Source organism: Dromaius novaehollandiae, chromosome 21 (genome assembly GCF_036370855.1).
Source record: "Dromaius novaehollandiae isolate bDroNov1 chromosome 21, bDroNov1.hap1, whole genome shotgun sequence".
NCBI lineage: Eukaryota > Metazoa > Chordata > Aves > Casuariiformes > Dromaiidae > Dromaius > Dromaius novaehollandiae.
This window is the reverse complement of record NC_088118.1, coordinates 2,872,107-2,894,032: the sequence shown is the minus strand read 5'-3', so window position 1 is coordinate 2,894,032 and position 21,926 is coordinate 2,872,107. Positions and strand designations below refer to the sequence as shown.

Genomic DNA, 21,926 nt, shown 5'->3' with positions numbered 1-21,926 from the left:
CTTAGCATTCTTGGTTTGTCTTTTTGGGATACGTTAATTTGAAAATACAATTAAAGGAAAAATGGTGCTCCTGGGCTTCTCGGTGGAACACTTCCATTTTTGAGAAATTGTAACCTTTTGCTGGGAAGTCATTGGGTAAACTGTTGGAGAAATACAAGGTTTCTGGCTTGGAGACTGTGCAACACTTGGAATATTTTAAATGTGATCAACAAAGTAGCTGTTGAATTTATGGGGAGCTGTGCTAGCATGGGGGCTAAACGCATGCAGGCTTTACTCAGTGTTATTGAATATATGCACTCTAAAAGGACCTGAAAATAAAATTACTTTATCCTCTGCTGTTCTCCAGATATGCCTTCTATCTCCCTTGAAATGAAGCATGGCAAAGAACAGCAAAGGGATACCAAAGAGAAAATATTAGGATTGATCTGTCAGGTTAATATGCCCATTCATTATGATATCTAAGTACCATATATTCTTATCGTTGCCATGAGATTCTTGGTGGCTCAAGACTGTTTCTGAATAATGTCATCTCTGCTAAGACTGATATCACTTTTTCCTCCCATGACCCAGCAAGAATCTCATTTCACAGGAGGTTTCACAGCACAGCTGGAAAGCTTCTGTAGACCAGACATAGACCACAGAGCCAATGTGACGACTAACTAATTGATTTAAGTCTTAAAGAGGTCACGTATATTTTATCAAGAGTAATTTAGGGTGCTCCCTAGATCTGGTGCCAGCCTGTCCATTGCAGAAGACTGTCCACTTAGTAATTAATACTGACTGATTCAGTACAGGCTCTAAGGCTATTCTGTTTCTTCCCTGGTAACTTCCTACACAAAAAAAAAGTCATGTACAGTTTATCATGTCTTATTCCAGTAATTCTCAGATTTTTTACATGTTCTTCTGTTTCATTAAGATACACAGACATTGTACAGCTTTTGATTTCTATTAATGAATAACTGGAAACATGAAAGACTTGGCCCAAGACAACTCAGACTATAATGGTTTCAAGCAAATACTTGCTGAAGCTAACAGCCTTGTAGGTACCGTATTGCTGTGGTATATAACAAGTGTCCAAATGCTGTCAGAATTCTTTTGTTACTCTGCTTCCAGGAGAAAGCAAAACCATGCTGCTGCATTTTTGCTTGAGGCAGTAAGACACTACTTGGTTTTGGATTCTGTTGAAATGAAAGCCAAACTGTCAGCTATAAACATAAGTCCAGGAACAATATGGCTGACAGAGATTAAAATCAGTGATTATTTTAGATAGTAATTGCAGTGAGAGAGAGAGAGACAGTATTCCAAAGCAGATTGTTAATTACAGAAGATGTATTATAAGCAGGTGGAGACAGATGAGCAAGGAGGAAGAGAATACCTCACAGAAGGTGGTTCTTTAATGAACTAAATTCAACTTTCTTGTACTTTCTAGCCACATTACCTGCTTCTGGCTCAGGACTGTACTGTCTTGAGTAGCAAGATAATTCATTTTCACACATGATGGCACCACAGTCTCCTGTATAATGCTGCTTGTTTTCTTTTGGACAGACAAGTTGTGTGGATCCTGCACTTCAGGAAAAGAATGGTTTTCACATGATTGTTAATCTTAATTTCCTAGTTTTGCCATGGCTGCTTTCACTGAGGCACGCCTTTCTCTTCACTAGTGCTCTCTATTGAAATATCTTACTTCAGAGCTAGCCTACTCTATTCTTTCTCACGGTTTGTTCTACAGGAGTCAGTGCATGTTAGAAAAATCATGTAAACCAGCTCTATGCCTCACTGTAATATTAAGGGTTTTGTACTACATGTAGAAAGGAACTGCAGCAGGTCAAAAGTTAGAGGGCACTGAAGGGTCCCAAACACTTTCTTTGCCTCTCTTTGCTGTTAGTAAGTGCTCAACTTCAATAAGTAGTTAGGAAGACTTAATAAGACATCTCTCTCTTTTTTTTTCTTTAATTATTTTTAACTCTAAAGACTAAGAATGCAATGCATTAAGAATGAGGAAAATATCTTAGACTTCTCCTGCTGTGGAAATGGCCTGGGTATTGTTTATTTTTAATTTGTGAGTCTATGTTGTTTTATTGTTCCTTATTTTCTACCTAAGCCTGTTGAGTTTTTGAAGTTCTTTAATCTCTTTTAGGCACAAGCTGTGGTGCCCTCAGTGAACTTGCGTTCACAGAATGCAAGGCTGCTGCGGTCTCCAGGCCTGCCCCCAGCTTCAGGTACAGAAGCCTTTTCATTCCCTCCATCCAGCTGCCAGGCAGAGACAGCATTTATGGAAGAAGAAAGAGTTGAGACACCAAAGGTACGGCTTAAAATTGGCCTACTGTTTTGCTGAATTTCAGTAAGACTAAAAATGATCGTTGTCCTTTAAGTTACTGCCTAGCAAAAGCACTGCTAGTGTAGAACGTGTAGCTTTTTGGTAATTAACTTGGCAGCAAAGGAACCAATGTCCTATTAGTATATCATCCTAGCACAAAGCACTAGGGAGTTGGGGCCAGAGTCTTTGCTAATCTAAAGTAATGTCACTTCACAGACCTCAGTGGTTCATGCCTCGTATGTCTAGACACTTGTAGGTAGCTGAGCTGGAAAACCTGAAGGCTTCTCTCTGTTTTCAGTAGCCTTTTCTTCTAAGGCCCAATATCCTCATCCTGTCCCCAAGCACTTCCTCTTATGCATATGTTGTCCTCAGAATTCTGACCTACTGCAAGCTCTGGTTCCTGGGTAACCTCTCAGGATAAATGGCAGCTCAGATGCAAAGACCTCTAGTATAAACACATGATCTAAACATTTGTTGTACCAGCTGGACAAAACACAGTGTACTTATTCCCCCAAATTTAAGTAATCTTTGAATGCGAGACTTTTAGGTATTCAATATTCCTTTTTCTGCCTTTTCTCTCTTGCACATAACTTTTGACAGCTGTGTCTTTTTTCTGATTGCTAATCTGCCTCTCATGGTTCTTTGCTTACATTCCAATCATTCCACACTGTCATTTGTAAAAGAAAATCAACCTACTGAAGGTTTTTTTCTCCTTCTTCTCAAATATATATTTAAAAGGCCAGAAGACTACTCCTCTTGTATAGCTTCTGCTACCAAACATTAATATATATACCCATAGTGTCTTTACATCTTTTTATGTATGCTTCTTTTAATCCTTAAAAACTTTTGATTGGATTCCTCTCTAAATTCCCAAGCACGCTCTTTGTGCTGAAATCTAGAGTAACCTACTCAGCTAGGTACTCATCCAAAATTTCAGACAAATGAGAACAAGAAAGTATAACGAATCCTTAACCATAAGCTTCTATTGCCAGCTAAAGCTATTAAAATACCACACACTTAAAGTGCTTATGTCCACCAATTTCATAGTAAGCCAGCTAAAAGAATGACATTTTTATTAATTTTTAGTTGAATGGTAAATAGCCTGTAGGACCTCTAGGCTGTCAAAAAAAAATTAGAACTGCAGCATCTCAGATGTAGCTGATCTCAGCTAGGCCATTTCTGTAACTAGGAATGCCTGTACAATCTTCTCTGGAGACCATGTAAAATTGCAGTCCCATCTAATGAGTTTTGTTTCCTGTAATCAGACAAAGATTTTGTGTAGGCTTCCCACACCTCCACAGTTAACAGACTTAACTCAACTGATAGGATGTGACGGCTCCACAGCCTTACAAATGTATGGTTACAGTTTAACTCTTGAAGGGAGCTATGTTTTGCCATCCAACTTTGATGTCTGTGACAATACTTTGTACGATAGCAAGCAGTAAGTCAGATACATGGGAGCTGGCAGTATGGATAAAATACAGGAGCTTTTGTGAGGAAGGGGAAATTGCTTAAAGAACCACCTCTATTAAGCAAGTTATTCACATAAAATCTTTGTTATTCTCTCTCATATCACACCGTTATGACTTTAATTTTAGCATGTTGTATTTTTTTGCCTGCTGCCAGCCAGGGGTTTGATTTCATCCTTGCCCTTTTGAAGGTTTTATACCTCATTTATTGGTTAGTTACTGACGCTAAGAGTGTGGCCCCATCTCTCATCATTGTTTTAAGTAAATCCTTGTGTGGTCCCTTACAACTGGAAAGCAAAAAGCAGTTAGGAGAAATTTGGAACTTAACATTACAAACTTTATTTTGCATACACACACTCCCCTTCCAGTTTTTTCCTTTTCTAGGTGCAGTTTGAGTGAGTAAATCAACAAATGGTGACTACTGTGAGGCATCAAATCACAATTGCCTTGGGAATATTTCAGTGGCTAAGTATTATGGAAGGTGTCTGCGAAAGACTTCCAAGCTTTGTTCCATGTGCCATGATAAACTGTAGAGAGCTGCCTGCCCATGTGATACTGGCTCTCTTTTTTCCTTTCCAGTAGTTCACTAAATATTCTTTCTAGTGCTTTTGCTGCCACATCAGTGGAATGCATTTGAATGAGAAAGTCACAAATAGGAAGGAAAGTGCGCAGGAACCTAGGCTTAAAGATATGATTCATCAATTTAAAAGAGAGGCACCAGATCCAGAATTTTTCTGTGCAAGCATCGTCATTATACTTGAAGCAGCAAATATTTACAGCTATTTCTCGATGCTGCTCTAAATGTTTTCTTAGAGCAGTGCCATATAGTCTGCTTGTAGGACCATTTGTTAAACAGCTACTGTTCGTGCAGTGAAGTCATCTTCCAAATACACTTGTTTTCAAAATACCAGAGAACTTTGGAGAAAATTCAGGAACAGTTCATCAATATTTTTACATAAAATCATCTGTAACCATCTCCCAGGTTCATTCTTGTCTGATCTAGAAATAATACAAAGACAGCCCTGTATGTATACTGATATATACATACTGATTTAGATGTCTGCGGATGAAACTTATGTACCAAGACTAATGGCAGAGAATGCAGCTGCCATGTCAGGTTTTCCGTTGGAGATCTCCGTAGCTCTTATCCTGGCTCCTTAGACAGGTTTGTTAAATAACTGTTGCCACAGCTCCTGTTTTATTTCTGAGCAAACTGCAATGCTTTAGGATAGACTTTATAGTCAGATAAGGGTAAAAAGTGACATTTTCTTCTCTACCAGAACTTCTTGCATACTTTTATAAGCATATTCCTAGCAATCCTGTCTTAGCAGTCAGCAGCCACGGAGGTGATGAAGGACTATGTTCTGTCTACATAGGGTAGTAGAGAACATGAAAAATTTCATTTTGAACGTGAAATGTCTGCAGAGGTGGTTTTTTTTTTACTTCCATCCAGTTAGGCTAACATCGTCATCATTTGCTAAAGTCTGTGGGACTGGCTTTAGGATTACAGTTGCTTAATTAGTGTACTGATGCATATGTAATGCTCAGGGGCTGGCTGACTTAGAAATGTTCAACCAATCCATGTCCACATTGCAGGAAACTTGATAAACCATAATTTTACTGTGAGGTTTTATGTTAGATGAATGATCTGTTCTTTTCCTGCATTTGACCCAACCTGATCCTTCCAAAATGGCAGGATTGTCCATACTGCAACAGGAAACTGTTTAGAGTTTCTAAGGTATTATAGAACTGAATACATCACCTACACCATCCCCAGCTTCTCCTAATACTGTATGACATGCAGACTATGGTCCACCAAAGCCATTAGTTGCATATGGAGAAAAAGTAGCTAAAGCCCAGAAGGATTCAGGACAAACTGATTGGCAGTATAAAGACTGATTGAAGATAAATATAGAATCCTAGGAATATTTAGGCTGGAAAGGTACCTCTAGCGTTCACATAGTGCAGCCTTCTGCCAAAAGCAGGGCTAATTTCAAAGCTCGATGCTGTTGCTCACAGCCTTATTGAGTTGAGCTGTGAAAGTCTGCAAGGACAGGGATTCCACAGCCTCTCTAGGCTAGCAGATGAGCAGTATAAATCAAGTGGATTTGCTGGAAAGGGTGCATTTATTGCGCTGTTGTTAAACACATCTCTGCAGCTCTGTAAGAACACTGAAGACTTAGAGATGACAAGACTATTTTTTCATATTGCTTATTTGAGTGTGATAAAGATGGTAAGTATAGTAAAGGGAAACAGTAATATTGTACATGCCATAAATATTTATATTTGTGACTAAGCTGGCAAAGGTTTTTAAAGACTTTCAAAAAAACTCTGGAGAACACAATACTGTGGAAATAAGAGTATTCAGATTTTGAGTACTAAAAGAATGTCAGTGGTGATTTCACCCAGATGGATTTCTTTGTCATCTGCAGTTAACAAGTCGTACTTACCTCAGTAGATTATTGGGATGTTCACACATTTGAAGAGTCCAGGTTGCCTTCAGTCTGTACAACAGGCAGAGGTTTCTTACACTGCAGGGAAGTGCTGTGTGCCAGTAACTGAAAGCTGTCTGTCTTCTCCTTGTGGCATTTAGGTAAATGGCTGCCTGCTCGATCCTGTACCTCCTGTGGTGATTAGGAAAGGATGCCAGTCACTGCCTACCAGCATGATGGAGACTTCTATCGATGAAGGAATAGAGACAGAAGGCGAGTCAGAAGATGACCCTGCACAGGCATTTGCAGCCCTCCAAGCAACTCGCTGTGGGAAGAGACGTCACACTCTGGCAGAAGTTACCAACCAGCTGGTGATGGTGCCAGGCACAGGTACAGAAGTTAGCAGAGGCATCTCAGAGCCCACTTCCTGCTCTCAGCACTCACTTAAGGAGGAAAAACACTAGACTTTAAAAGTGCAGACTAGCACAAGAAAGAGCTTCTTGTTTCTATTTCTTGGCATTTGCTATAAAGGCCCCCCGCTCCCCCAACCCTGCTGTAAAGACAGTATAAACTAAAGCAGCAAATTCACAGCTGGCTACGGTCTTGTACAACCCCAACTAATTCAAAGGCAACATGTGAAGTCTGGCAAGTTGCCCTATTCTTACTGGCATAGTTAAGTGCCCCCAAATACATCATCTCCTAAAGGGGTGCTGGGGGAGGAGGGCAAGGGGAAATACAAACCTCTAGATTCTGCTATTCCAGAACTATCAAGATGACCAACCCTTTTGGCTTAGGCTGTAGAGTTATCAGTCCTCCACAAAAAGCACTGAATGCTCTCCAAATAAGCCAGTGAACATTATTTGCATAGTGTCTTACCTTTGATATAGTGTAAAAACCAGTAGCTAATCCCCATTCCAGCACTGCAAGTGTTAAATTACAATTACTTTGTTTTTGAAACTTGCTTTTTGTTTCATTTCCTCTAAAATAATCACTGGAGACACTGTTGGCAGGAATAGCTTAAGCCTGTGGCACTTCCTTTGCTTTGCTAAATTACTGTTGCATTTTCCTTTTATTCTGGCTTCTGTTTTTTGTCAAAGGAAAAGTCTACTCATTGGATGAAAACTCATCTCTGGGCAGCATTGATTCAGAGTATGAGATGGGATCCCTTCAGAGAGATATTAACTTCCTGGAAGACACCCCTTCCTTGAAAGAAATGGTGCTAACCAATCAACCAGCACCCAGAATGACACCACCTTTCATAGGCCTGAGACCTGCCAATCCAGCCATGCAGGCCCTCACCTCCCAAAAACGAGAGACCCACAACCGTTCTCCTGTCAGTTTCCGAGAGGGGCGTAGAGCTTCTGACACATCCCTCACGCAAGGTAATTATAACCGCTGTCGTGATGCATTATACCTAGACGTGGTACTAAGTGTACTTTATTCACAGAACAGTCAAGGTGGGGTTGTGACTCAGCTGATCTCAGATTGCTGTGCTAACCAGAAATGAATTAACTGATTTTCTGACAAGAGTTTTGCTTGACTCTTCTCCAGGAATTGTAGCATTTAGACAGCACCTTCAGAATCTGGCACGAACCAAAGGAATCCTGGAGCTGAACAAAGTCCAGCTGCTCTATGAACAGATGGGATCAGAAGAAGAGCCTAGCTTGACATCAACTGCCACCCAGTTGCAGGACCTCGTTAATAGCCCCCCTCAGGTACTTAAACCAGGAATAAACAAGCTCTGTCTTTGAGGAACTAATGCTTTGGGCCAGTTAAGCAAAGGATAAGGAGTGCAGGAGCTGCGAAAAGCTAATGTACAGATAAAACTCCCTTCTCTCTCATTCTGTCGCCTGTAGAAGAGAGAATGGGCATTTCCAGGTTAGCCTTTCCCATCCTTATAGCATCAGTGAGATGGCCTAATTATCTTTCTGAATCCAGCATTTTATGCCTACTTTTTGTCTGAAGGATATTTTAGTTTCTACAAAGCCTAACTAACATCTTTCAATGGTGGAACCGGTCTGATATAACTGTCATATAGCAAGAAGTGCAAAAGCAGAGTGATAATACAACAGTTAGGTATTTAGCCTTTCACTGCATTAATCAAACTTCTACCAATTCCCTAGTTACTTGTTTGAAATGGAACAGGTCACAGGAAACATGAATAATAAGTTTCTCTTAGAGCTTAGGAATAAAGCGGATAAGAAATACACAGGCAACACAAGTGCCTGATGTCCAGATGAAGCCTGCTGTCCTTAAAGCTCCAGCTCCCGTACTTTCTAACTGCTGGAAAACTTCAGTGCTGACAGCCACAAAGTTGTGACAACAGTTTACTCCCTTCCTATGTCAGCACTCTCCTACCTGCTAGAGATGCCTACTCTGTGCGTATCCTCTCGGCCACTATTGAAAAGTTTTTGCCTTCAGTTTTGAAGCTGTGACAGGAGGGCTGCACTAAAGCACATTCAGAGTTTGGCCAGTCAGAAATACATTCCATGCCTCATTTCAGTTAGAGATGTCAACCCTAGGCATTTCACACCACAGAGAGTTCCAAGCTTTATGGTTTAGACTCTTAACTGTGCAGTAGAAGTGGTGAGTGACACCAGAGTCCCAGCCCACATGGTAACTGGGGAACCCCTGTCAGTGGAAATAGTGAAGGGTTGAAGCAGAAAAGTAAGCCTTTTCTGGGGATGAAACTTTTTCCTCTTCTCTCTGCAGGAAGAAGCATCTCAGCAGCAGGATGCTACATCTGCATTCCCTAATGGAGCACATCCCCCATTGTTATCCAGACGGCAGAGCTTAGAAACACAGTACTTGCAACACAGGCTCCAGGTACCATGCTTCCCCTCCACTGAACTGAACCAGGCACTGTTGTACACAGCAGACTGGCCTTTTGGATCTTGTTATGTTCCTTGGTCAAGAGCTAAATTAGCAGACAACAGCTGAAATTGAAATTATACTGTATTTTTCTTTTGTCAGACACTAACCCTGATTATGCAAAAAAGCATACTATATTGTTGCTGTTTTCCTCCTCAGCTTGTTACTGTACAGGGTTATTAAAGCAATTTGAAGTAGCTGCTAGTGAATACCTATCATTTGTGCTGCACCCCATAAAGCGCACACACCAAAATCTGAGAAGCATCTGCTCTACTTCTGACCCCCTGGGGTTTACTGTCCCTCCCCCTCCCTTTTTTTTTTAATCAATTTTCACATTGCCTCAGTTTTTAAAAAGCGAACTTTTTTCCAGCTTGCAGCTTCTCTTTCACTTAGGAAGAAATCTTTCTATGGATTTTGATGATACAAGCTATCATGCAGAGATATTCTTTATCTAAGAGTTAGAAGCCAATAAGCGGTAGTGATTGTGGTTTTAGATAGTAGCTATAATGACAGCTTCTGAAAATGGAGGTGGGCACTCAAACTGTCATAAGGGCAGACAATCTTCTTTTATGGAAGTTCACTTGCTTTCTGGTCTGATGCATTAAAACCAGTACAATTTAAAACAGAACTTCTGGTTTTCTTGCAGAAACCCACCCTGCTATCAAAAGTTCAGAATACTTGCCAGCTGTACTGCAAAGAACTACCCCGGAGTCTGGAACAGCAGTTACAGGAGCACAGGTGAGAAGCTTTCAAAACAGGCAGATAAATTATTTGTTCTTATTCCCAAGAGTAATGAAAGAACTGGGACAATCTGTCCATTTAGGAATTCTTTTAGAGGGAAGACTTCATTTTAAAATCTCTAAGGACACAGTACTTTTAAAGGAGGGACAACAATCCTGCCATGTGTTTACAAATTGCTGTGCCCTGAGCTCTTTATCAGCCAGCACTGCCAGGGTGCATGTAGACTGCAAATGCCTGCATGCTTCATTTAGTGATAGCAGGCATATAAAAGCATTGGAGAAAACTACCCTACTGCTTATAGCATTGTACTCCCCATTTCAGTACTACATATTGCAGTATTTATGGTGAGTCAGAACATGGATCATGTCTTTCCCCCTGCTTGGAAGCCCCACAGTCATTTAGGTATTTCCTGTCTCATTCCCATGACCCAATAACTTTACTGTAAAGAAAACAAAAAGTAAGTCAAGTATTTCTGGTCATTAAAGGATCCATCAATCTAGAAGTGATGCTCCTCTGAAAGAATCTTGACTGCTCTAATACAGAGAATTATAAAAGGATGCTTCAGCTCTATTCACTCCCTTCCGTCAGTTATTTTTCTTTACTGTAATTTTAATTGCCAAGCTAAAAGGCTGCAAGACCAAGCTCATCATTTGGTAATCATAAGCAAGTTAGCTGCTAAAGGTAATTACTGTCCCTGAGTTTTGCAAAAGGATCATAGTGAGAAAAAGGAAAATAACCCAGCTACATGCCAACAGAACAGAATAATTGAGCAGAGGTATGAAAATACTACTTGATTTCAAGAAAGCATGCAATCTGGAATTACTTTTTAGTTTATGGCCACTCCTGGCAACTGCAGAGTTGATTAATTCTAATCAAAAACTCAGCTGACAGTATTAGATAATCAGAGCAGCTTAGTACACTTCTTGACTTAAAAAAAAAAAAAGGTGCCTATAGAGAAATAAGTTACCTTAGTATGTAAGCAGGGAAACAATAGATTCCTCTTCTGAATGCTGTAGGCATGCGTCAGTAGTAGGTTTCCTATTTCTGCATGCCCTGGGAATTGGCTGGCTGGAGACCTCCCTTTTGTTGTATCGCAGGAATTTGTCACAGGTAGCTATGTAACCCAGCATTGTGTTGTAAATTCTTCCTGTTTGTAAAATGTCAAAAACACAGACTTTCATAAAAGCTCACAAGGAGAAGTGCAGTTCAGAGAAAAGCAATGCGGGAGGAGGAAGGCTTTGTTCACTCCTGGTGGTAGCCAGAGATACTCAAGTCTTCAGTTCCTGGGTCATACGCAGCACTGAACAGAAAGCTTAAAATACAAACATGGTGCATCTTGTGTGTAGTAAGCAAAATTAAGCAAGGCACAGGGTTAACTTAATTGCACAGGAAAAGCTCACTAGTCAATTAGAAAGGTGTTATCAAAGAGAGGCCTGCAAACTCTGCCTCTGCACGTTTGCTGAAAGACAAATATGCGGGTTGGGTACAAGTTTTAATAAGTAAACAAGAGGTACCTGGAACTTTAAAATTCTGTCCTTTCCTGCTAGAACTGCCTGAGTGACTGGCATGCAGGACTCGCGCTACTGCCTTAACACTTAAAAAAATGAAAATAATTGCTGTTTATGTTCTTGATTCAGGCTGCATCAGAAGCGACTCTTTCTCCAGAAGCAGTCCCAGCTGCAAGCCTATTTTAACCAGATGCAAATAGCCGAGAGCTCGTACCCAAGGTCAAGTCAACTGCCGCTGTCATGCCAGGAGGAGCAGCAGCAACAGCAGCAGCAGCAATCAACGCAGTTCAGCTTGCAACAGCCTCTAAGCCCTGTGATGGAGCCTTCCTCAGAACAAATGCAATACGACCCCTTCCTCAGTCATTACCAGAAGGTACAGCTGGAGCCACTACCACCCTCCCAGATCACCAGCTCATCACGGTTGTCATCACCAATTCAGGTGCAGCAGCCACCACAGTCCTTACAATATTCCTATCAGACTTGTGAATTGCCTGTTGTCACCTCTTCTGAGCCAGACTACCCAAACCAGTGCCAGTATTCCATGGACCCAGCACAACAGAGCAGTGTAGCATTGCCTGACAGCCAGAGCAGCTCAGCATCTCATGAGTCTCAGTCAAACTATGATGCATTAACCCTCTCAGAATTGCCTGGACTCTTTGACTGTGAAATGATGGAGACTGTAGATCCCCAGCACAGTGGCTATGTCCTGGTGAATTAAAACCGCAGGGTGGCTAACATGAGAGTGGAAGACAAGACAAACGAAGGAGGAGCATGTGAATTTTTGTTTTTGTTCCAACCCTAACATTCACGGTAATTTTCCAACCCTTGAATTTAACAGGGGATCTAAAAATCCACCTGACTGGCAAAAGCAGGGGATGGCTTAAAGTGTTTGGCCACTAGCTCATCTTGCTGGCAGCAGGGGCTGGAGAACAGATAGTGCAGTTTGGTTCAACAAAGAACCAGTTTCCATGGAAGGAGACAAGAAAAAAAGGAAAAAAAAAGAAAGAAAAAAGTGAATCTTAAAGGAAGGAAGTGACCCCTTCCAAAAAAAAAAAAAAAAAAAAAAAAGGATAGTTTGGCAACATTCATCCAGTACTAGGAGAAAGGAGAATGAGTGCATATTGCATTGTACTTTTTGGCAATAAAAGCAATAGTTTTCATTGAAATTCAGACTAGATCTGGGTCTGTGCTGATGGCAAATGTAGAACTCTTGAAACAGTAGAGTCAGGTGGATTTAAAGGAAAGTTGCACTTGGGCATCAAATTGCTGATTGTAAGCTACTGATCTTGAACTACTCCATAGTAAGTCTCAGAGATCACCAGGCATCTCGAGCAGCCTCCAGTTCCTCGTGTTAGCAATTAAACAGTATTTCTCAAGCCTGCCAAGGAACTCTTCATCATCCACTAAGAGAAGCTTCTGGATCTTTGCAAAGCGACACACTGACCTAGCCAAAAGATACCTGGAACTGATGCAGGATGCCATAGTGGTTTGTAGAGACCTCTGGGTGGGGCTCAGAATACTAAAAGGTAAAGGATTAGCTAACAGAGAGACAGAGGGTAAGACGTACCATGAGAAGATCAAGAACTGCAGCCAATGACATCAAAAAAGTCGGTCTTTGGCATTTGAAATCAACCCTTTTTGCAGGCAGCCGTTTGTGGAGGGCTCTATCTTGGAGAAGCTCTGATCGCTGGAGAGGATCCATCTGTCCTTTTGTTGCTTTAAGAAAAAAAAAATGTGTTTTGAATTTACAGTATGCGTTGCTGGTGGTTTATTGAGCTTTGTATATTTGGACAATTATTTAGGGTTTTAGAACTTAAGGATAAAAACAATGAGCTTAAAAAAAACCCCTGTGAAGTGATAGTGCTGTGCCTTTTTCAGTTCCTTATCAGATTATATGCTTTTTTCTGAGGAAAGTAGATCGTACCCCATTTATATCCTTGCTACAGCCAAAGTCCCTTCAGACCACACATTCCACCATGTGGAATGTAACGTTTAACTTTCTTAGTACCTTGATTGCTCATGTACATATAGTGTTGAAAGTATTACAGCAATATTTAGCATCAAGAACTGTTTGATGTATTAACCATTTCAACAAATACTAAACTCAGCAAGCACTTGTGTCTCTAGACCTTTCAGTCATGAAATGCTAGACATAGGAGGATTGTTTAGGAACCCACAGAAAGTTTAGGTGTCTGCAATTTGGGTTTTGTCTCCAGGCTTTAAATATTGTGAGGCAAGGTCTGCCTTCCTGAAAACGAGGCCCACAGCTGGAATGTTCAGCCCTTTTTTTAAGCAAACATCAAGCACAATGCAGATTCACTAAAGCACAAAGAATGATGGAGAAATGGCGCTGATCTCACATATAGGAAACACCACTGTTGGCTGGAGAATTTCTCTGGTATCAATGAACTAAGGTTTTTGACACTACGAGTAAAGAGGCTGTAACCACCAAACTTGCAGAATTTGGGTATTCAGGGGCACCTTGTCATTTTACGTTGATACGCAAACATCTTAGCATTATACATACTACAGCAAAGCACTAGGTTGAACAGGCAGCAAAAGGGGGGGGGGTGGGAGGGGAGAAGTATTTCCAATAGGTTTGTTCTTCCCTGTGTGTCAAATCACAGAATCCTACCAAGCTAGGAAAAAAAAAAAGAGAAAGTGTGCTCAAAGCTGTTCTCTTTTCCTTCACCACAAAGGTGAATAATCAGCCAGCATTTACAGCAATAACGCCGCATTTAAATGCGGAACAGTAGAAGCTTAGTCACTGCATTGTAGACTGCTTGAAGGAGGGAAGGATTTAACAACCAACAGAAGATACCTTATTTCCTGTATACTGAAATTAGAGAGTAATTAGGAGAGGTAATTCCTGTCAGTACATACCCAAGCTCTGATATTGGTCCAGTTGTGCAGCTGGATTCAGTTCATGAGGGCTCAGCTTCTACCTCTGATAACACAGTGATTCTCACAGCCTCAATAAAGGGAAGCTTAAAGAAGAGGGATCACATCCATGTGCTTTTTGTTGGATGCAAGACCCAGGCAGCTAGAAAACTTTAAACAACTGAGATGATAGACAAGTTTGATTTTGGAGGGAATTAACTCAATAAAACCCTCTTATGAAGAAGTAAATAACTATGGAACACAGAAACCCATATGACCCCCCCATAAGTGACTAATAAAGAGAAGGGAAACAGCTGAAAAGCACAACAAAAGAACAACAGCCAGGCATTTCACTACTGCAGAAGAGAAAAGGAGGCAACACAAAGTCCTGTCCTTTCAGTCCATCTTCCCTGCCCCTCAGCATAATAAAAGTAACACTTTTTTTGGACATGTGAGATCAGACCTAGTGCACAAGGAAAAGTGCTAATGAGACACATACATATGTAACACCTAAGGCGACAGGCCCAGTTCTGCAGTGGGAGCTGGGTTACTGCTGTAACCACAGCCGTTTCCCTCCCTGTCCAACGCTATGCTACCGTACATTTCAGGACTCAAAAATAATTCTGCTCTGAACAGAGCTGCATGATTCATTTGCCAGTATGTGCCAACTAGTGTAAGCTGATTTAAGCTTTGCAGTGCTGGTAAGAGGGAAGTTAGAGAGTTTTGGACTGTAGTTTAGACCATTCCCTTCAACCAACCACCTATTTAACATTTCATGTAATTTCCTTTAAGCCAACTAGAATAAAAGACTTCTAGTGCCACAGCAGAGTATCCCTTGGGCACCTCTTTGTATTCATGCTACTTTGAAGTGGCTCTTCTGTTCAAGTCTGTTATGTCTAACATTAGAGGACTGCGTATACTACTGCTAGAGTAATTATTAGCTTTATTATCTTGTATTACAGGATCCTTTGAAGAGACTTTGGTGTGATGTATATGGGGTAAAAATTTCATATGGAGAAAAGTGCAATATATGTGTGTGTATGTGTGTGTGTGCGTGCGCGTGTGTGTGTGCGTGGTACGTTAATGTATTTTTTTAAGAAGTTAGAAGGTTTAGTCTGCTTTGGGATAAATGCACTAGTTTTGTGAGCTCCAGTTTGGCAAGTTCATCTGTAGTCTTTACATGCAACCGATAATGCTGGACTCTGTAAAGCAATTACAGTGTATCACTACAAAATAAAGAATATCTACATTTCATTTTTAAATACTTAGTGAGCTAAAGCAGCCTCTACAGCTTTTCTGTTCTTAGCAACCTCTTTATCTATCACCTTAAGGTTATTTTATTTCTGACACACCAGGCTAAAATTCACAAAAAGAAAATGAGCATTCCTACCGCAAAGGCTGTAAGCTCTAGGCTGAAGTTTGTTTCATATCATTTTAACACTCATGGGGTAGTTGATACCACTGACTTTTGAAGGCAGATGAAAGAATGATGGAGAGAGAAAGCTTTCTAAGAACTTCACAAAAAGCTGCATTTCTTTACTGCCCACTATCCCGTGGATCTGTCCTGCTCTCAGGAATGTGTCTCCAACACAGGCAATGTCATCATTCAGTGATGTATTGCCTTGACTCCAAAAGAGGAAAACAGTTCTTCGAACCACTACCAGTTTTGATATTGTGTGACATTAGTTAGCATACCCTATCCAGCAAGTGATGCAAAAGCTGTTTGATGCTGATCATATAATACTAATCCCTAGGAACACTGTGAAGGGGGCAGGGTTTGGGCACTGCCAGAGAGAAGCCACCATAATTTCCCTAGTAACACGACCGCGGCATTCCAACATCTCATCCCATGCAGCCGCCCACTCCCTTGAAAAGCGATGGTCAGGATCTGACCAGAAAAAGCACTCACACATATGGCACTGCTTGGAATCAGAAGAATACATTCAGAAAAGGAAATGAGATTTGTCTTTTCATGTTAAATTTTACATGCGTCTCCCTTGACACCAAATGCAATAAAAATAGTATCTACAAGAAGGGTCTTCTCACCTGTTTTTCTAACTTTGCACAATAGCTCTACCTGTAAAAGTATTTCTTTGTACATCCTCCACAGTGCTTGCTGTCTGCAGCTCTGCAATCCAAAGCAGAGGAGGTTGAGGGTGGGATGGGAGAGACCTCAAAGATTTAATCGTCAACTCCTTGTCAGGAAAAATGAAACTCCAAAATTTCTCACTAAAAGAAAAAGAACAAAATAAAAACACCGTCCTGTGATTCTTTAAATTAAACTTCCTTTTTCTATAAAGGAAAATGTTGGAAAAAAACCCAAAGCTTTGATCAGCTCCCTATGACAGCCATTCTGGATATAGTAGAAGCAATTAGTATGAACTGAGAGCGGGTTTTTAAAGTTTACTTGGTCTGGACCACACATACTTTCCACTGATTAAATTCTTCATAAACTCAGTTAGATGGGTACAATCCCGTGCGTGGTTTGTACCATGGAGTGGTGCACACGATGGTTGTATTTCCATAGATGTACAGGAATACAGTGGTTGAGATAGGATCATTAATCCATGAGAACACTGTAACTGTTTCTAAATTGAGAGCATTTTAGAAAGCCAGTCATGCAATAGTAAATGGCATCTAGGTCCTGCTGAGCTAGTTATGCTACCAGCTGCCATGAGTCTTTAGTTCTCTAGTCCACATGCATAAGACACCCAGAGTTTCATATAAAACAAAGAAACCAGGTGCTGCATGGGACACTGCAGGCTTTTCTAGAGACTGCAAAACTTGATCTCACAAGGTAGTTACAATACTTTCTACTTTCATTAGTGGAAGACTCATTCAGAATTACTAAGACAAGACCAAAAAAAGCAGTAGTTGAAGTTTGGTGGAAAGAGCAGGATGAAATTTTTGCTCCATCTGTGAAATCAGGAACAATAACAAGACTTGTGCTGTCTGAAATCTGTCTTAGTAATCCGAAAGCTGTACTCACATTTTCTGCTGGCTCCTTTCTCTGCCCTGCCAGAAAGTTTGAATAGGTCTGTAAAAGACGTCCTGAAAAATCCAACTCCCAGAATAGAGCAAGACATAGATAATAATGACAATTAATTCTGTCAACTACTTTCCCTAAAACCGTTCACCCTGATCTGGGTTGTAATAGGCTTACACTGACTTAGCCTAAGACAATCTAGGACTTGCCTCCTAGAAAAGAGGCTTCATTCTCTAGAGCTAAGATGGATTTTTTCACTATTGCTGCTTGTTTTGGCACCTCCTTGAAGTCCTACATCTCTGCCCTGTTAAGGGAAAAGACTAAAAATTAATGGTAGTTCTCTGATCATTCAGGAAGAAAGTTTAAACTTATAGCGAGAATGGGCAACTCCAGAGGAGGCTCTGTGAGAAAGTAAAGTGCCACACTTTTCTTGGAGGGTTCACCAAAGACCAGCAGATACTCACATAGGAGACACTGCAGTACAGCTTCTACCCTGGGGCCGCAACAAGCCTGCCCTTTGCGCTGCTCTCTGAAATTTCCTCTAGATTCTAGTTAGCTGCAACAGGAGTTACACAACAGGAAAGATGTGTGTGTGTGTGTGTGTGTGTGTGTGTGTGTGTGTGAGTGAGAGAGAGAGACACAGAGAGAGAGACAGAGAGAGAGAGACATTTGAACAATTCTTTCTTCAACACCTCTAACATCACTCTTGTGACCCCCAGACAAGGTTTCTTCAATAGAAATAAAACTGTGATGCTCAGAGATACTTCAAGCTCTTATGAGCGAGAATTAATGCAGAACCTGGCAAGTTCACCTACCCTGCCACACTCAAACGCCTCTGTCCCTGTTGCATTTGTGCAGTGACCTCAGCTACAATTGGCCATGAACAGCTGCAGCTGAAGACAGCAGTTAGTATGACGCACTGGGACACAAAACATTTGGCTACAGAATTAGTATTTTGGTTTGTAACAAAGCTGACCAACTGACAGATCATCTTCCACATTCCCATGAATCAGAAGTGCCAGGAAGCCTCCAGAATACAGAGCCTGACAGGCCACCAGCAAGGCTCTGCCTGGACACTACACCGAGCTAGGTACACATAACATACCTAACTGCCATGGCGGCTCGCCTGCGTACCCCGCTCCTCCGTTGACCTAGGCCTCATGATACAGTCTGGGGAGAAGATCCAAGCGAGAAGGGTGATGTGTTGTATCTGCCTCCATGCCCAGCTTAACCAGAGATGTCAGCCAGAGATCTCAGGATGACTCAAGCTGCAGAGAGACAGGGGCTGTTAGTCAGTCACTCCTGCCCCAAAAGTGCTACAAACAGGCTACATACAGGACAGGAGAAAAAAAAAGAAAAAGCTTTCCCACACAGAGACACTCCTTTGCTGCTAGGAGTCAAAGCAAAACAAACCAGAGAGCAAGATCATACCTCAAGGGGTGACCTCAACTAACCTTACAGGCTGTCTGGAAGACAACCCCCCTTCCCCCCCCCCCCCCCCCCCCCCCCCCCCCCGCCAAACCCAAAATGTACAGGCTAAACCCTGGTCATCCCAGTGGAGATAGGAGGAAGCTCTGTCTCTTCCTGGGTTAAATTGTGACTTGCAGACTAGGTCAGAGCCTTTAAACTCCTTGCAAAAGCTGCAGAGCACAGCATTTCCCCTGCTGGGCCTCTGGCCAGCAGAGCTGTCCTTTTCAGTGTTATCTGGCTGACACTGCTCAGTTAAGTCCCTGGCAGATGGATCAGTAGCAAGGCTGTCACAGGAGCACAGTACACACGTGGTAGCAGCCGCTATCGGCACAGTTTGTGTATGGGGTGGAAGCAGAACGCATATGCATCAGTTTTGCTGATTAGGCTTTTGCGATCTGAGCTGACCAGCTAGTTATGTGTAGCTTTAAAACTGTTTGTCTGAATCAGGCACGTAGCAGTTCTGTGGGCATAAGCTTGTACCTCTGTTCACCTTGCATCAGAGTCCTAAACACATTCAGGATAAGCTCTCAAAAGCTTCATCACCCAAGTCCTTTCAGTATGGAGCAAAGTGGCAGCAGAGGAGACTGGTTAAAGAACAAGTGGAGAGAAAGCCTGGGAAAGATAACTGGTACATTTGGAAGTGGGAAAGGGTGAGTGTCTAGGAAAGGACTGCAGGAATAGACTGGTAGCCCCTGGCAGCAAATATTCAAAAACGACAGCTTGAAAAGAAACAAACAAGAACCCACATACACATGCACGGCAAAGCCTGCTCCTCTGCACGCACAGAGCAGGGGGACTTCTGCACACCAGAACCCAGACACGCAGCCGCAAGAGCTCCAACACAGATACAGCCAACAGCTGGAAACTTTAGCCCTTGCAAGGCTTCAACCAAACCTAGGCACTGTTCCTCCTAGTACAGGCAGCTTTATACTTGGATTAGTGAGCAGCTCCAAACAGGAACAAGGTGGCACACGTTTCCCTAGAGCTGTACTGAGCTGGACACTCGAATGACCCACCTTCCCGCTTGGAAAACAGAGCGGGCCAATTTCCTGATACAAGGTAGAAGCAGGTTTGTCTGCAGCAGATGAAGTCTCCTACCCTCCCCGCTCTGCTTGCTGAGACACTAACTCAGGGGATTATCTGACACATCATCCACACGCTGCAGAGCTCAGCACAGTGCTCGGACAAACAGCATAGCCCGGACGCCTGCCCCCGGGGAGAAGGGAACTCTGTATTACAGCCAGGCTTCTGCCCAGCCCCCCCCCCACCTGCCTGCAAAGCTGGCACGCAACAGCCGTGCCGACCTGCACGTTGCGTGCATGCCAGGGGAACGGGGGGCTTACAGCCAAGCCGTATAGCACTGACAGGAGTCACCTGCTTTATAGTGACAACTTATGCAGGAGTGTTTGCACGCGAATACAAGCTAGTTCCCTTCCTATGACACCTCCCAAGAGGCGAGGCCTCAGGCCCCATAAGCAAGCATGGAAACAGTAAGTGCTTCAGCAGCACGTGACCTTCAGGTGAAGACAGGCCCAATGCCTTGCAACACCCCCGAGGACAAGTCTGTTCCATGGCTATTGCTGTGTACACGTCTAGCCCTTGTGAGATGGCAAATGCAACCAACAGAGCAGAGTTGGCAGGTGAAGAAAAGAGCAGTAATTGAGCCTGTAAGCTCAATGATGAGCTAGTAATTGTGCACAACATGCCAGTCCTGAAAGGCTGAGGGCTGCATCTGGGAAACTTTCCAGTAGATCTGAAAGGATCAATTAAGTTTATGTTCAGAAAGAAGAGTTCTGAGAAGGTATTTCTCCTGAGGGAGCTGATCCAAGAGCAAGGACTTGCTCCTTGGACTGAGAAAGCAGTTCAGACATGTAATCCTGACTGACACTGAGGTAAACATAGCAAGTATTGTCCCACACAAAATTTACATAAATAGTAAGTAGCATCCTTCTTTAGGTCTTCAATGGCATGCCCTCGTAAAGTTTTTAGAGGAAAAGGGTCACCACACTCAGGAGAACACCCCGTTATTCTCAGAGGCAGAGAGCCAAAACAAAATGTACAACAGCAACAGGCTGATAGTCAGGCCTCACAAATACCGAACCAGGCAACACAAGGTAAGATACGACTTACAAGTACGTTTAGCTGCGACTACACAGGAGGTGACTGAATGCCAGGCTATATAACAAGCAGGAGGCAGAAATGCAAGTTTAGGTTAAGAAACTGACCCTAAGATTATAAGGCAGTTGTAAACTGGAAGTTTATCCAGACTGAGCTTAAGCGAAAGCAACAGCAAAATCAGACTGCAGCTCCAAGCTCCAAGCACCTCAGCTGTGGGAGGCAATACACTGAAGCAGAAAACTGAGGCTGTGAACAGGGACGTGACAGGGAGAGCTGGAATGATCCTGACACACCAGGATCAGAGGATCCTCCTGGGGCAAAGCAGTACAAAAGGCATTAGATGAATAGACCAAGTGGGGAACAGGACATCCAAAATTTAACTATTCTGCCTGCTCCCCCAGTAACTTCCAAGTGATGACTAAGGATTTTGAAAAGTTCGACAGAGGTAGATTTGCTGATTAGTTTGTAACCCAGACTCTAAATTAAAACCTCGTATTCTTTTTCTTACAGAGGTATGGAAACCTAGGCATCCAAAAGAGAGAGGCAAATGGCACAGACAGGGAGATGAGTTTCCAGTACATATAATACTAGCCAGTGTATATTATTAACAAGCCATAAAATAACCTCTGAAATGATAAGCAAACCTGATCTCTTCATCTGCGCCCATTCTAATGAAGGAGCAGAGCAGGTCTGTCTAACCATTTACAAGAGCACCCTACACATGAAATTGAATAAGATTTTGAAGATTGAATATAAAATTATAGCACAAATAAAATTTTGTTCACTAATGGACATTCCAAGTACATAGCTGGAAAATGGTGTGCAGGTTCTGTAGCCCTGACCCTGGCTGGGGACAAAGTATAAGGAACGTTGCCAAGGAGGTCAACCCAGCACGCAGAATTGCAAGCAACCCTAGAACTTAAGACAACAAAAGCATTGTGATTTTTGCTGATTCAGATTATTTGATGACAGGAATATTATATTGCATGTTTGCGGTGGAGACTGGATAACAGAAAGCTCATTTTAAATAAGGTGGAAAGAAATTTCTAGTTGGGTGAATCTCACAGGTAATCAGCTGTGAATGAGGTAAACAAAAGCTCAAAGGGATAGGAATCAGGAAACTGAATGGAGAAA

General features: G+C 42.1%; 1 protein-coding gene and 2 long non-coding RNA genes across 3 annotated transcripts in view; 1 reads left to right on the top strand and 2 right to left on the bottom strand.

Moving 5' to 3' along the window:
• Window positions 1-15,480, top strand: part of SIK2 (salt inducible kinase 2) — a 67,516-nt gene extending 52,036 nt beyond the window's left edge. The window contains exons 9-15 of the mRNA XM_064524237.1: window positions 2,138-2,302; window positions 6,380-6,608; window positions 7,316-7,600; window positions 7,770-7,933; window positions 8,931-9,044; window positions 9,736-9,827; window positions 11,468-15,480. Of these exons, the coding sequence (XP_064380307.1) occupies window positions 2,138-2,302; window positions 6,380-6,608; window positions 7,316-7,600; window positions 7,770-7,933; window positions 8,931-9,044; window positions 9,736-9,827; window positions 11,468-12,056 (1,638 nt within the window). The 3' untranslated portion in view covers window positions 12,057-15,480. The remainder of the gene's footprint in view (window positions 1-2,137; window positions 2,303-6,379; window positions 6,609-7,315; window positions 7,601-7,769; window positions 7,934-8,930; window positions 9,045-9,735; window positions 9,828-11,467) is intronic.
• Window positions 3,975-10,972, bottom strand: LOC135330481 (uncharacterized). Its single transcript, XR_010392487.1, has 3 exons — window positions 10,798-10,972; window positions 6,237-6,661; window positions 3,975-4,785 (listed from the first exon to the last, which is right to left on the bottom strand). It is a non-coding gene; the product is annotated as an uncharacterized LOC135330481 (long non-coding RNA).
• Window positions 14,375-19,738, bottom strand: LOC135330482 (uncharacterized). Its single transcript, XR_010392488.1, has 3 exons — window positions 18,738-19,738; window positions 18,310-18,472; window positions 14,375-16,447 (listed from the first exon to the last, which is right to left on the bottom strand). It is a non-coding gene; the product is annotated as an uncharacterized LOC135330482 (long non-coding RNA).
• Window positions 19,739-21,926: the final 2,188 nt, after the last annotated feature.